The sequence below is a fragment of the Anas platyrhynchos genome, chromosome 9, assembly GCF_047663525.1.
Source record: "Anas platyrhynchos isolate ZD024472 breed Pekin duck chromosome 9, IASCAAS_PekinDuck_T2T, whole genome shotgun sequence".
In the NCBI taxonomy this organism is placed as follows: Eukaryota; Metazoa; Chordata; class Aves; order Anseriformes; family Anatidae; genus Anas; species Anas platyrhynchos.
The window spans coordinates 803,555-817,874 of record NC_092595.1 but is presented as its reverse complement, the minus strand read 5'-3'; the positions used below and the strand labels follow the sequence as shown (position 1 = coordinate 817,874).

The 14,320-nt window shown below is 56.8% G+C and overlaps 1 protein-coding gene across 16 annotated transcripts in view; it reads right to left on the bottom strand.

Annotated features, from left to right (window-relative positions):
- MBNL1 (muscleblind like splicing regulator 1) overlaps positions 1–14,320 on the bottom strand; it is a 65,506-nt gene that overhangs the window by 34,453 nt on the left and 16,733 nt on the right. For 12 of the 16 annotated variants that reach the window (XM_027464626.3, XM_027464627.3, XM_072042669.1 and 9 more), the window contains exon 2: positions 9,614–10,194. The exons of the other annotated variants lie outside the window; for them this stretch is intronic. In XM_027464626.3, the coding sequence (XP_027320427.1) occupies positions 9,614–9,787 (174 nt within the window). In that variant the 5' untranslated portion in view covers positions 9,788–10,194. The remainder of the gene's footprint in view (positions 1–9,613; positions 10,195–14,320) is intronic. 16 annotated transcript variants of the gene reach the window in all.

Below are 14,320 nucleotides of genomic sequence, written 5' to 3'. Positions count from 1 at the left end.
TCCCGGGCTGGGTGCTCGCTGTCAGCTCAGGGTTTGGAGGCTCTGAGCCCAGCAGAGCGCAGGGGAACGCCCGCACAGGCTGCCAGCAGCAAGGGCACGGGGGAAGCAGTGGGGCAGCGGCCGAGGAAGCGGCTGGCGAGAGAACGTTGCTCAGTGAGAGCCGGGTGTGGGGGAAGCAGCAACAGCCTGGGATAACGGGAAGCTCGCTCACTTTGGGGCACCCCCAGCGAGCCTGCGCCCAGGGAGCATAGGAGCTGGCCGAGGGGATAACAGCACCAGACGTTAGCAGGGGACAATGCTAGAAAAATGCAAATTTGGTTATTTTACTACAGAATCTAGAGGGGCCTGCACGCACAGTGGAAAGGAAAGTTTAAAATCATTAGACAACAGATAAAGCAACTGGACCAAGCCAGAAGGAAGAGAAGCTAGATGGATAGTTTTTTATGGCATAGGCAAATAAGGGAAGAAAAAGACATAACGAGCACATGGTTAAACAGCAGAGAAAAGAAAAGTTAACCAAGTTCAGAGTTTAGAAATTACCGCACCGAGCTGCCTGCACGCGGTTCAGCTTTCGGGGCAGACCAGGAGAAGCAGTGACAGAGCTCTAGATAACGCGAGGAGCGGGGGGTTATGAGTCCTTAAGAAAAGAACCCCTTGGTGCAAGCACGGGTAGCGAGCGAGCAGCATGGTGGGCAAACCCAGGCTGACACATCGGGATTATTTTAACCAGCAAACGTGTCCAAAGGCTTCCCAGCAGGCGGGGACCCCCCAGCCCCTGCAGCAGACCAGGCTGTGGCACGGGTTAGGAACAGCCTTACCACACGGCTGGAAGGGAAATCTTTAAAACAGAACTCTTCCAGGGGAAGTACTGGGGGGAAAAGGCACTGAGAGCTCAAAGAAGCTTATGAAATACACAACAATTGGGTAAGAGGAGCAGACGAGAGATGTAAACAGCAGAAGGTGCTTTTGGTGTGTGTAAGGCCCTGCAGCACGCCCGGGCTTTGCGAGAACAGACGTGAGGCTGACTGCGTCCTCGCTGCTCCAGCGACGGCCAATGGCTACGGATTGGTGGAAAATGCAGGCGGCGAGGTTTATTTTTCTAAAGTTAGAGAGTCACAAAATCTGCCAAAATAGTGCTGTGTGGTCAGAAGTCCCTCCAGCTGCTTACTGGAGCACGGGCACCAACAGCCGAACCGTCCCGGGCCCGCAGCAGCACGGCCGAGGCTCCAGCCCGGGCACCCCCAGAGCACTGCGGCCAGCAGAGTGAGGGGCAGAGGCTGCACAGGGGGGACACGGCTTCAAAGAGCGCAGCCAGCCCAGGTGCCCTTCAAAATCCCTGCTGCAGACCGAGGGGTGTTCCGGACACCCGCAAGGAAACACAGCCTTGCTCTGCGCCCTGCAACAAGCAGCCGGCAGCGCTCACGCAGAGCTCCCCAGCGAGAGCAGGCAGCTCCGAGAGGCAGAGCCGGCGGCAGAGGCGGCAGCCTGCCCCACGGGCATGGTGTGAGGAGGTTTGGGTGCCGCTGGGGGGGCCCTGTGCAGCCCCGAGCCCCCAGCAGGGCGCTGTGAAGGACGGGCAGTGCCGGCAGTGCCGCTCCCCAGCGCCACGCTGCTGCGGCTCAGCTGCACCCGACCGAGGCTGGCAATGTCTCCGGAGGAAGTGGCATTGGCTAATGGCAGTTTAAGTTCGTTATTAAGACATTTCAGCAGTTCCATTACCTCTCCCTTATGCACGAGAGAGCAAACAGGCTGAGCAGATAACATCTGCAGAGCACAAAAACACGTCTCTGGCCTGGAGACTCGAGCTGCTCTCGGTTGAAGCGAGAGCCGTGTAGCTGGTGGGGAAATTAAAATGTTTCCATGTGTGGGAGCCTTCCGAAGTACAGAAACAACCAGCAACATTCAGCAGCCCAGCGCATCGGCTCCCTCGAGAAGCCAGTTTTCCCCAAGTTCAGCACGAGCGAGGCCGTAGCAGTCACGGAGGTGAAAGCATCGGCCTCCTCCTCCTCCTCCTCCTCCTCCCTCCAGGGATACAGCGAGACCAGGGAGCGAGGCGGTGAGGCAGGCACCCTGCCTGCCCCTACCCTGCCCCTGGGCGCTGTCAGCAGCCCCGGCCCTGCAGCAGGCCCCAGACACCTCCTGGCCCTGCCCCGGGCCCTGCGCTGCTGCCTGCCCCATTCTGCCCGGCACTTCCCAGCTCCTGGGGGCCAAGAACATTTTCCAGCGATGTTACAGGCAAGGTGAACGCAGTAATTCCTCAGATGATCCAAACAAACCTTCGGTAGTCACCTGGTAACATTTAATTAAGGGTCATTTAAATGGAGCAACACCTGAGCCAGCAGCAGCAGCACGGCGCTGGACACCTGCCCTTCAGCTGTGCCCAGAGCGCGGGGACGCCCGGCAGCGCCGAGCAAGGCTCACAGATTAAACGCGGGGTATTTTTAGCAACCGATGGTTTCTCAATTTGTATAAGCACAAAGCAGACTTTCTCAATTCACAGACGGCCTTTCCAGCCGCTGGAATGCCCCTGAAGGCTCCTTTTTACACAGACCCAGGGGCACGACAGACACCCAGCGGGCTGACAAGACCTGAGCGGCCGCGGGCAGCAGGGTGCAGCTGCTGGGATGCGCAGCGAGGCCAGGCTCAGCAGGCAACACCTGCACACACAGCAACCCGGGGGAAGGCACCACAAACAACGGCTTCACTGCAACACATCCACACGCGGGCAGGAAAAACCGCCGGGAAAGGAGCATCTCGGTTCTAGGAAGTTACTGGAATCTGTGGTGGATAAAGCAGAAAATTGAGCAAGTTGTCCTGACAGCATAATTACACCACAGAGATTAATTTTTAAAAATTGTCACGTGGAATAAATTAGATTAATGGCAAGCTCAGCCATTTTTCAAACCGCTGCACTTAATAAGGGAGAGGAACACACAAAGTCAACAATAAAGTACTTGCAGGGATGTTTCCCCTCAGACAGCAGCACACACCAACACACCTCCAAACAGTTTGGCATCGCCCTGCCCACATTTCGGGAGCCCTTCATGTCAGTGGCAGCCAACGCCATCCTGCACTGCTTCCACAGGCACCTACAAAACACAGGGCGTGTGCCGTGCACCTGTAGGGATGCTGTGCGGGTACAGGGACAGCGCGCAGCGCACTCCTCACGTCTGGCTGTGCAGTGCCGGGTACAACACAGCTCCGAGCCTTACAGCCTCAGCACACGCTGCACTCCTTTCCTCATTGCCTCCTCACTGGGGCAGCACACACCTGAAACCATCAGAAACACATCAGGGATGTGCGTGTGCTAACTGAGAGGCGTTACCAGAATCTTCAGGACCGGCCTGCGATACCGGAGCCAGTCCCTGCCTCGCTTTGGACTCTTGGTGCCTTAGCGAAGCCACGCAGCAGGCGCCCAGCAGCCACGTCTCCTCCACACCAGTACTAAAAATCCGTCCATGTGTTTGCTCCCTGCTCACACAGGTGAAGCCCCAGCAGAACCCTGCTTGCCCCCAGCCACAAACACGGTCTTGCAAAGAGCTGCCAGGAGCTGAGACCAAACACGTGTCCTCGGGCTGTGTGAGAGCCCTTCCGTGCTGCTGGGCCCAGCGAGCTCCCTGAATATCCCCTTCTCGGTCTCGAGCTCCCTGAATATCCCCCTCTCCATCTCACTTTACTCTCCCTTTCCCTCCCCACCTGCCTGCTCACCGTGCCCAGCCGCTTCTCCCCCAGTGCCTGTCAGGCTGTGCAGCAGCACTGTTTCCCTCTGAGCTCTGCCTTTCCTCTGTTTGTCTCCCTCACCTCCCTTTAATTCCCCTCCTTTGCTTTGCCCTTTTTCCAGCCGGAGATGGAAGCACCTTCCTACCCACTTTCCTGCCGGTGGAAGCACCACTGCAGCCAGCACGCCGCATGCTGCAGCTGCCCTAAAGCCCCTCACCCCCCTGCTCAGCACACCCAGCTCAGCAGACGCAGGCACGCAGCCCTCGGCCACCACACTCCCCTTCGCCTCGGCTCCACAGGCTCCCACTGTGCACGGAGCTCCCAGCAAAGCCCAAGGCCCCCGACCTGCCCGGCAGCCACCCCACCAATGGAGGGGAGGGCGCTAAGGGGTGTTGTAGGGCCGCACAGGCAGCTGTGCAAGGTGAGGGTGCTTCAGCTCCCCACCCCAGGCACCGTTACTACAAGTGGCCGAAAACCTGCCAGGCTCCTGCGATGCAGAAACCTCCCTGTTTAACCTTAAACATTTCCTCCGGGAAACCTCTAAAATTTCCTCCGGGAAGGTGAGCACTGGGGCCTCCTGCCAGCCCTCACCCCATTGCCACAGCCACCTTACGGGTACGCAGGGTCAGCCTGGAAGTGCTCCCCTCCACCTCACTGCAATCACACCAAGGCAAACGGCTCCACTCCCCTGAGAGCCGCCCCCTTCCTCACGCAGCGCCCGCTTCCCTCAGCAGCCCTGGAGCAGGATCCTTCCCATCGCCAGCACTTCCCCACGGAGCAGCACGAGCGAGCCCAGCATCCCCTCTGCAAGGCGAGGCAACTGCCTTGGTCCCGGCCCGTCCTGCCGGGCAGACAGCTCCGGCTGCAGGCGCTGCTCCGAGCCCTGAAGCGCCGCGCAGATTTCTAAGAAAGACGCGGGTTTTATTTCCTAACCGGCAGCCAGCTGGGCTAGTAGCACCACGCAGTCCCAGCGAATAAACAGCAGCTTCTCCAAAGTCAAAAACCAGATGTGATCATTCAGTCCTGGATGTAATCTGCTGCTTCCAGCAAGTTTAAGGGCGAGCCTTGGCAACCAGGCAGCTGTATTCAGAAAACCCGAGAAACAGAGACTTGGGGTCATCCCAAAACGGACAGAGGCCTCGCAGGCGGCTTCCGATCGCTCATTTGAAGATGTAGGACAAATGACTGAATATTTTGGAAGTGAGCTTATCTTATTTTATGCCACTTCAAGTTTTCCCTGCGAATCAGTTCAGGAACTCCTCATGGTGCGCGGAGCAGCAGCCCCAGCCATACCCAAGAGAAGCCCGCCCTGGCACGGGCGCGCAGGCTCTGCCAGCTGCAGTGTTGCAATGCAATCCTGTCAGTTTGCTTTAATTCTTTTTTGATTTCTTCCTGCAGGCGCAGAGCTTAAGCTGTAATTTGAACTCTGCACACCTTAGCGAGGCACAGCTCTTGTTTGGATATCCGATAAGACTCTGAAATGCCACTTCTGTGCCCCCAGAGGAACACGCAGTTCTGACTCCTTGTTTTCAGAGGGCCACTTGCCGCCCAGCCCCACGGCCCCACCACCTTCCCAGCCCGTGTGCCCCTTCGCTTCCGCTGCTGGAGCTCAGCCCGGTGGCAGGCTGGAGGAGAAAAACCTATCCAGCTACAGCCGATACGGCAAATCAGATCTGACTGAGGAATCGGACCACTTTGCACTGCTTTTCCTCCTCTTTTCCACGGGTTACTGCTTTATCAGCTCCCTGGGAACCCCCCGTGTTTCCCTCGTGCCCGGGCCCACCCCGCAGGCTGGGTGCTGCGGCACACCACGGGCAGGACACGTTGCTGGAGTCCCCTGCCAGCACGCTCTCTTACCAATTTTCTGGATTTCTTTTCTTGCTTAATTAAAGGTGACGTAGAGCCAACAATCTAACGTTACCAACAATTCTAACATTATTAGAGAAATGCGTTCAGTGGTTTTCTTTTCTTTGCATTGCAATCAGTGGGGTCCTTTACCCTTATGCAACTATAACAAAACAGTCAATGACGGGTGAAAAACTTATTCCTGTTTTCTGAAACAGTGACAAAAGAGAGAGATTTAAACAATTAACAACAACATCCCTGAGGCATCAGCAATAAGGCACTCACCAGGTTCAGCTGTAATTATAACACCTTTATATATTTTTAAGGCTACTCGATAAAAAGTGAAGTGTCACTACGAGAGAGTTCAGGAGTTTCCTTTTTGAAAAGCAACTCCTGCAGCAGGCAGCAAAGCACTGACACCCTAACAGGTATCAGTGGGACAGGCAGGAGGCACCAGAGCTTCCCACTGCCCCGCTCAGTGGGCAGACCTCAACCTGGGGCTCGGGGCTTTTTCTGGGTTTCACAAACGCAGCGAGACACGGCGTTCATGGCTTCTGTGCTGAAGGCAGAGGAGGATCGGGCTCCTGCATTGCAGCGGGACACCCAAGTAACGGGCAGTAGCAGCCCAGCGGCAGCACAAGCCCAGGGGAACAACAAGGTACCCGAAGGGTCAGTGCGCAGAGCACACACCAGCCCCGAGCAGAGGAGGGGGGCTCAGGCCAAACTGCAGAGCTCAGCGGGGCCCCTGGGAGCTCGTGGAGCTCTGTGAGCAGCCCGTGCAGGAAGCACACCGCGGGTGCTGGGGAAGCGCCTGCCAGCAGCAGCACTGGACACGGCAGCGACAGAAAGCAGCCTGAGCCCACATCCCTCCTGCTCCCTCCTCTTTCCTTGGTGCGTTTACAATTTCATAAATATATGGGTACAAAAGGCAGCGAGGCAACCGAAGGACGCGGTGTGCAGAGGAACGGCATCCTGCTCGCATGGGTGTCCTCGGCGCACCCGCAGCCCCCCCAGCCCTGCCATCCATCCCTCCATCCATCCCCCCATGTCAGGGCATCTGCCTCGCAGTGCCCAGGAAGCGGCAGGTGACTCAGCCATCAGAGCATCTGATGAAGTTAATGGAGCTTCAGAAATGAATCCTGCTTAGGCATTTTTTTTTTCCAAGAAAAATTAAAAAAAAAAAATCAATGTTTTAATATTATGCTCAAAACAATTTCTGTTCCTAAGTCAGTTTCCTGACTTAGGAACTCGATAGCTTACTTCTGCTGCAGACAGTTTGACAGACTTTTAGGCATCCAAATTTAGGAAGAAAATCGGATAAATTTAAATAATGCAAGCCAGAGCTAAGGCTGACCCAGCTTTAGCTGACAATTCGAACACACTGCATCATCGTTTGTGTCTTCAACCCCCCCTAAAATTACCCGCAGGTGACATTATGGCACACACACTGACGCTGGTCAGCACAGCGCCCCGAGTAGCCCCGCGGTGTCCCCGGGCCTGACCCGAGGCGAGGACTCCCTGCAGCAGGACGGGGGCTGCTCAGACCGCAGCACAGGCCGGCGCCGTGCTGCAGAGCCCAGCAGCCCTCCCGCATGGACACCGCAGCCCTAGCGGCTCCAGATGAGGTGCCCCCCTCGCTCATGGCCTGGGCTGCCATCTGCAACCCTTGCTCATTTCCCTCTTTTCTTTCTTCCCTGCGAAATGACAAGCAAAGGCAGTGTCCCCAGGCTGACCGCTCTGCGGGCGCACCAGGCCGTTCCCCGGGGTGCCAAGGGCTTGTAAGGAAAACCGCAGCGACTAAAACCTGGCTGTGCCTGGGCACCATGCAAGAGCAGCCAGTCAGTGCCAACACTGCTAGCATGCACATCCCCGGGAAATCAGTTCAGTGGGATGGTAGCTTCTGGGTGCATCCTTAGTAAAGGTTTGCCTCTCAGGGAACAGCACAAACTGCCTCCACGTGTCCGCATCGAAAGCCTCCTATCTCTTGGTAAACGACTCATTGACCTCTCAGAGCAGAGATAAATCTGGTACAACACTTTCCTGAGTTGTTTTTGCATAACATCTCGTGTTTGTGATAGCAGCCGTTACTTTGTTATGCTTTCCCCACTTGTTTAGCTTAGCGCACGCAAAAACCTGAAACAAAAACAAAACAGCGACCGCCCGGCCGGGACAGGAGCCTGCGCCAACACGCTCCCGCTGCCCTTTATCGAAGGGACTCACACAGCAGGCAGGCTCCTTCACTAGAGGACAGCAGCAGGCAGGAAGGAGGCCGCACTCCCCCGCCGGGACCCACGGCACGGGGAGGAAGCCCCCAGCCCAACGCAGGCCCCTGCTGAGCGCTGTGTGTGATGTTAGATGCGGTCCCGGCCCCCAGCCCAGCAGCTGCGCTGGCTTCAGGTGGTGCCAGAGCCTGCCACGGGCGCTCCGAAGCCCTGCAACAATGCCGGCTATTCCCTACAGCTGTTAGCCACTGGCCTCACAGCTCCTTACAGAGGTGATCATTACCTCCTTCCTTCAGAGGATGGAAGCAGAACCCCGCTGATGGGAAGGGCTCCTCCAGGCGCTGGTTTCTGATGCCTCGGTAGCTCCAGGATGCTGCCCTACAGCGAAGGCAGGCGCTGTCCCGCTGCTGACGGGATGCCCATGGCCATAATGCTGGTGTCCTGGTGGCGGTGAGTCTGCCTTGTGCGGAGCAGCAGCGGCAGTGCCGGGCTGCACGCCCCGTGCCACAACTGCTCTCGTGCCCCCCAAGCTGCGCCCATGCCCAGCACCACCAGCGGCCGGTGTGATGCCACCGGCTCTGCCCCGCGCCGTGCCCTCTGCTAACTCCCAGCACACACCAGTGCCGCAGCTCCAGGCTTTATAATGTTTTTTATTTCCTCCTGTGCATTGTAATTGCTGTCATTTTAAAAATAAAAAAAATCAGAAGTACATTAACGAAAGCTTCTCACTGCCGTGCGCTGACACAGGCCGGGCGGTGGGGCTGGGGATGCTCTGAGGGTTGGCCTTCCATCCATCCAGAGCTCAGCAACACGCGTGTCTGAAGGCAGAGCACAGCAGGATCCCCACAAACCCCCTACAGCCCGCCTCCTGCCTGCACCAGCGACCTGCAGAGCTCGCTGCCGTGCACAGCTCCCCCTCAGCACGCTCAGCAATCCCCCGCTCCGTGGCTGGCTCCGCTTCCCAGGACTCATTCCAAGAAGAGATCGTGCTGCAGGACGACACTGACACCGTTGTTTCCCAGCTTTTGATTTCAGTGACCCTACTGAATTGAGGTACCGTTTGTGGCACAGGTATTTTAGACGCTAGCGTAATTTAAGTTGTAAAAACCAAAGAGAAGGAGCTGGAAACCCACACGTTCAGCACCTATCGCTGAAACCACAGCCCCACACGGAGAGGACCCAGCTCAGAGGCAGCCCCAAAAAGCATAGCAAGGCTGCCAGCACCCCGTGCCCATCCTGTAGCCTGTCTGGAGGCACCTTGCCTGCTGTGGGGAGCTCTCCCTCCCTGAAAGCTGTGCGTTTGCAGCAGGGAAAGGCCAACCACAGAGTCCCGAGCACAGGAACACAACCACAGCGTTCAGGGGCACCCAAACAACGCGAGATGGAAAACACTTCTCCAAGGTTCACTCCCCCTGTGCGGGGACACCACCAACCCACTTGCAGTTACAGGGTGGAAACTAATCATCATATTGCTTACGTGGTCTGTGCTATTAAAAACAAAGAATCCTCACAGTGACTTAGCTGTTTCTACGTGAAATGCCCTTTATTCTATCTACACGCAGGGAATCATTTGGAGCCAAAGGACCAGGAGCTGCAGCCGTGCTGGACGGTTCCAGCCCCGCGAGGCTCATCTTCCCCTCATTCCCCCCGTTATCCCTTCCCCTTCCCCCGAGGAAAAGAGCAGAGCAGAACAGCGAGCATGGACACAAATCAGAGCAGCAGAAGGGCCGGCAGGCAGCAGCGTCTCCCTTTCGGGCTCCGGGGTTTCTGTGGCTGCCGCCGCTGTGGTAACCGTACGTCCTTGGAAATAATGAAGAGTTACTCACTTTCAATGAATCAAAGCAGGCGATTACGCGTCCGTTTTCAACTTGGCAGCTTTTCGATGGGTGTGCAAATTTACATTCCGTGTCTGGCCGTGAGCAAGTCCCTCTCTGGAACTCCCTACACACCTCCAGCGTGAGCCATTTTGTGTCCCGGATCGGCGTGACGCTCACAGCCATCTTTGGGCCTTACGGGGCCTTAAAGCTCTCCGGGAGAAGCGGCGGGCGGGCGGCCGAGCCCAGGGGCCGGCAGGGCGGAGGCGCCCCCCCCCGCTCCCTGCCGCGATCCGCCGGCTCTTCAGGGCTCGGGGCCGCTCATGGGCGAGGCGCCGGGAGCCGGGGCCGGCGCGGGGCCCCCTCAGGCACCCATGGGCGCCGGGCCGGGGGCGGCCGCGGGCCGGGCGCGGGTAGACCTGGCGGCTCTGCGCGGCCGGGGGGGGGGAGCTGCGAGGAGGCCGGGGGCGCCGGGGCTAGCGGCGGTCGTGGCGGTGCGGCGGGCAGCAAGCAAGGCAAAAAGCGGCGGCGGCGGCCGCTCGAGCAGCGGGGCCCAGCAGCGGCGCGGCCGTCGGGGGCAGCCCGGTGCCGACCTGCGGAGAGAACAGACACGTTACACAGCGCCCCGCGCCGCGCCCCGCAACCAATCGCCGTGCGCCTTGCAGCGGGACGCCGGGCGGCGAGCCAATGGCGGCCGCCGTCTTATGCGAGGTCGCGCCTGTCAGACGCTCGCCGCCGCTCGGCGCTGCCTCAGGCGGCCCGGCCGGGGAGGGGGGGCAAGGGGGGGGGCGCACGGCCCGGGGCGGCCCCGCGGGCACCGCCCCCACCGGAGCCGCCCCCCCCGCAGCCCCCCGGGACCCGCAGCCCCCCCACGGCCCCCCCCCAGCCCCTCCCCGCCACCTGGGGCTGCCCGTCACGGCCCCGCGCCCGCCCCGGCCCGCCCCAGGCGGCTGCGAAGCTGCACGGGGAGAAGCCGCAGCTCCCACACAGCCAACGGGGGGAAAATGGGGTGAAAAGGGGTGAAAAGGGGTGAAAAGGGGTGAAAAGGGGTGAAAAGGAAGCCTCGGGACGGCTGCACCCCGCCCCTCCCGCCCCGATGTGCTGCCCCCCGTTCCCGGGGGGGGGCTGTCAGCAGGGCCCGCAGAGCAGCGGGGTTGGGATTTACCCCTGGAGACGGACCCAGAGCTGTCAGCCCTAAAACAGCCCTCCTGCAGGAACCGACCCGCTCCAGGCCAGAGGAGGTCACAGAACCCTCGCTGGTCCCCACAAGCCCCGTCCCGAGCCGATGAGGGAGGCTCCAGCGAGCCCCAGACCCCACCAGGACACCCGGGTGTGCACAACGCCGGCACCAACAGCCGGGGCCGCTCCTGGGGTGTCCCCGAGCAGCTCGGAGACACTGCAACAGAGCCAGGGGGGGACTGTAGGTGAGGGGCTGAACGGTTTGTGTTTCGTTTTTTAATTTATTTGCAGTTTATCTGGGGGCTGGCAGTTTCCAGAATCTACCTACCCGGCCATTCCATACTAAAGGTTTGTTGTTTTTTTTCCTACTTGTCTTGGGACTGCTGCAACATTGATTTGGCCACAGCGTAACTTTGTATTCACTGATTGCTGGGAATGCAAACGGACACAGAACCAGATACAACTGAGGAAAACTAAGTTAGAAACATTGAAAGTGGATTAAGGATGATTCTCAGAAAACACAGAGCAGATGCAGAGAGAAGTAGCACCAAGCAGTCATTCCTTCAGGGAGTAACAGAGGTGACTTTGCTGCCTGCTCAGCAGGGTCACTGAAAATGATTAAGAAACGGCTTCACAAATTAATGACAGCGTTACTTGAAAACACCCAGGAAAGTGAAACTACCCCGAGAAGGGCCACCTGATCACAGTGTCTGAGTTCTGATTCAATATGCTCGGTTTTTATTACTTCCCGCTCTCGCCATGAAGAAGCGCTGTGCAGCTGGGTTAATGGCGTGTTCCTCCTCCTCGCTACAGCCCCTGACACAGACGCAAGGCATCTGAGCGCGGAATGGAAATCGCTCCCGAAGAGCCATTGTTTTGACTCTTCCTGTAACTGGGCTTGCTGGACGCTCCTGCCTTCTCTATCTCAATTCACACACGTCTCCCAGAGCAAGATGTATAAAGCTGGACAGTCAGAGAGCACGACAATAAAGAAGAACACGGCACTGAAGAATGCTATTTTTGTGCTCACAGAAAGTGGAAGCTGCAAAAGCCAGTCTCAATGACATGGGAACTGTCAGCAAGAGCAGATAATTACACAACATGAATCCATCCTCGTGACAATGACTCTAATGAGATAGGAAATGGAATAAAATCAATATTCTATTTACACTGACAGGACAATCTCAAAGCTCAAAATTGCCAAATAGCTGTCTTTTAAATAAAGAAATACAAAAATTACCGACTGCCTTAGAGTATTTGCAAAACACCTCTGCCAAATGTAAAGTTTACCAATAACATATCTCAACATGAATTTGGAAAGGACACAGCAATTACTCCACGGCAGAACCCAGAGACGTAATTATAGCGCTGTCACAAAATTAAGCCGAAACAATGAGCTAATTAACAGCCTGGCCGGTAACAGCGAAGGGTAGGTTAAAGGAGAAATAGCCTCTCGTAATCCCTGCTGCTGAGCAAACCGAACCTGTCTCACGCTCTCACCGCAGGAGCTGCGCTGGCCGCTCCGCGTGCGGGAAGCAGGGAGACCCCTCTCGGCCCGGGACTCCGAACGCCGCCGGGCAAAGCGGTGTGCGAGGCAGCGGCACGGAGCGGCCACGGAGCACAGTGCCCCGCTGCGGGGCTGCCCCGAGGGACCTCACAGCTCCCCCCTGCCCAGCACCCCGTGACAGAGCCCAGCAAGCCCACAGGCACACGTTAGCGTTCAACTACAAAGCGAGCCCAGATCTGTGAAAAATCTGCCAGCGTTACTTCTGTGACCCAGATATTTTGCATAATACACGTAGTTTGGGTAGTAGTAGTACCAGCAGCGTTTAGAGGCTATTTCTGTGCTGTTTCGGCTCTGACGGAGTAGCTGGGGAAGGCAGTGCCACCTCCCACTGCCTTCAGTGGGCTTCTCAGGCAGCTCCTCATCGTGTTTGTCTCGAGCACACTGCACAGCCTCTGAAACCGCCTTAGCAGAAACACCTCAGTGTGACATCGCATTGGAAGTTCGGGCATCCAAGCACACTCGGTTCATAAAATTCGGATAAATAGCAGAAGAGGCAATGTCATGGAGTGTGTGCCCTAAATGCACGTGCGCTACCACCTTGGGCAGCAACAAGGCACCTTCCTGAGCTCAGTTCTCCAAGCTTCACGTCCCTAACCAATCTGAAGCGACTCCCAACAGCAGCCAGGCCACTCCAGCACTGGCGTTCAAATCCCACAGCCCAGTCCTTACTGTAGATTAGAGTAATGCTATTTCCGAGTCAGAAAGTTACACTGCAAATTCCACAAACTCCCTTTTCCTTAAAGAAAGCAAGGTTACGAATTAGCCACTGTTACTGCAACTGAAAGGCTTCAAACTAAAGAAACACGCCAATTGACATTTTTTTCCCTCTTCCCTTTTTTTTTTTTTTATCTATTGCATGTATCAAACCCCTTCTCGAAGCTGGCAGTACTTCACATTACCTGAGAGCATTAAATGGATGGGTATTAATAACCGGGAATAGGCAAAGGTCAGTGTCTGCCTCTAGCCCAGCAAGATGTGCACATTAGCTGCTGCCCTGCTCTCAGCTCGTAGGCCAGAGACACAAAATGGCAGGAAGGACTGCGCTGCTTTTAATCCATTCTGCTATTGATTGATGTGCTGCGACGCACTCACGTACCCATCGCAGCATTAAAATTGCAGCTGCTGTTCCTGGTAGTAAAACCATAGCCATATGATAATTCTTTTACCATAACATTTACATAATATATGGTACAAATGGGCAGTCACGTATTTTCCTGGGAATTACAGGGGAAATTAAACCACGGAATAAGGGCCATTTCCCAAGCGAGTCTAACAAGAAGCTCGTATCTTTAAAATCAGAAGTAACCCAGTGATTTGCCTTAAATCTCTGAGAAGTATTTTTCAATTGAAATAACAAAAAGCTCTTTTATTCACCAGAAACGAAACACCCAGAAGTTGTAAGAACCAACAGCTCTTTCTGCTACCACAACCCAGAACCCGACGCGCTCTCCAAAAGTAGCAAAGTTCCTCATTAATCAGCCCCCTGCACGCTGAGGCCGCCCTGTTTGATGAGCTGCAAACAGACACACGCCACGGGCTGTGGGGCCCAGCGGGATGCCCCACGACACAGCGGGGGCTCCTGCACGCCTGGGGCAGGAGTGTGATGGGTACGGCTGCCCCGTTTCAAGTAAAAAAGGTTTCTTCTCTCTCCCCTAGCTCACACAAGTGCCTGATTTGTTAATCACCTGTTACTCCTCAATGGGACGGGGACGGAGGTGCCCGCTGGTTGCACAGCCGATGTTAACAAGAGTGTGTAGCAAGCAGCATTTTGGGGCGCTCTCCTCAAGAGCACGGCTGTGTGAGGAGCCTTGGGACACAGCTCCCACAGCTGAGGCTCAGAACCGGGAGGTTTTGGTAACAGCGGTGGAATTCTGACACGGAATGACACCGTGCGCAATGCCTTCCACATGGGCAGCGACCTGCACCAGCACAGGGGTACGCACACGTGTTCGGCACGAGACACGCGTAAATCC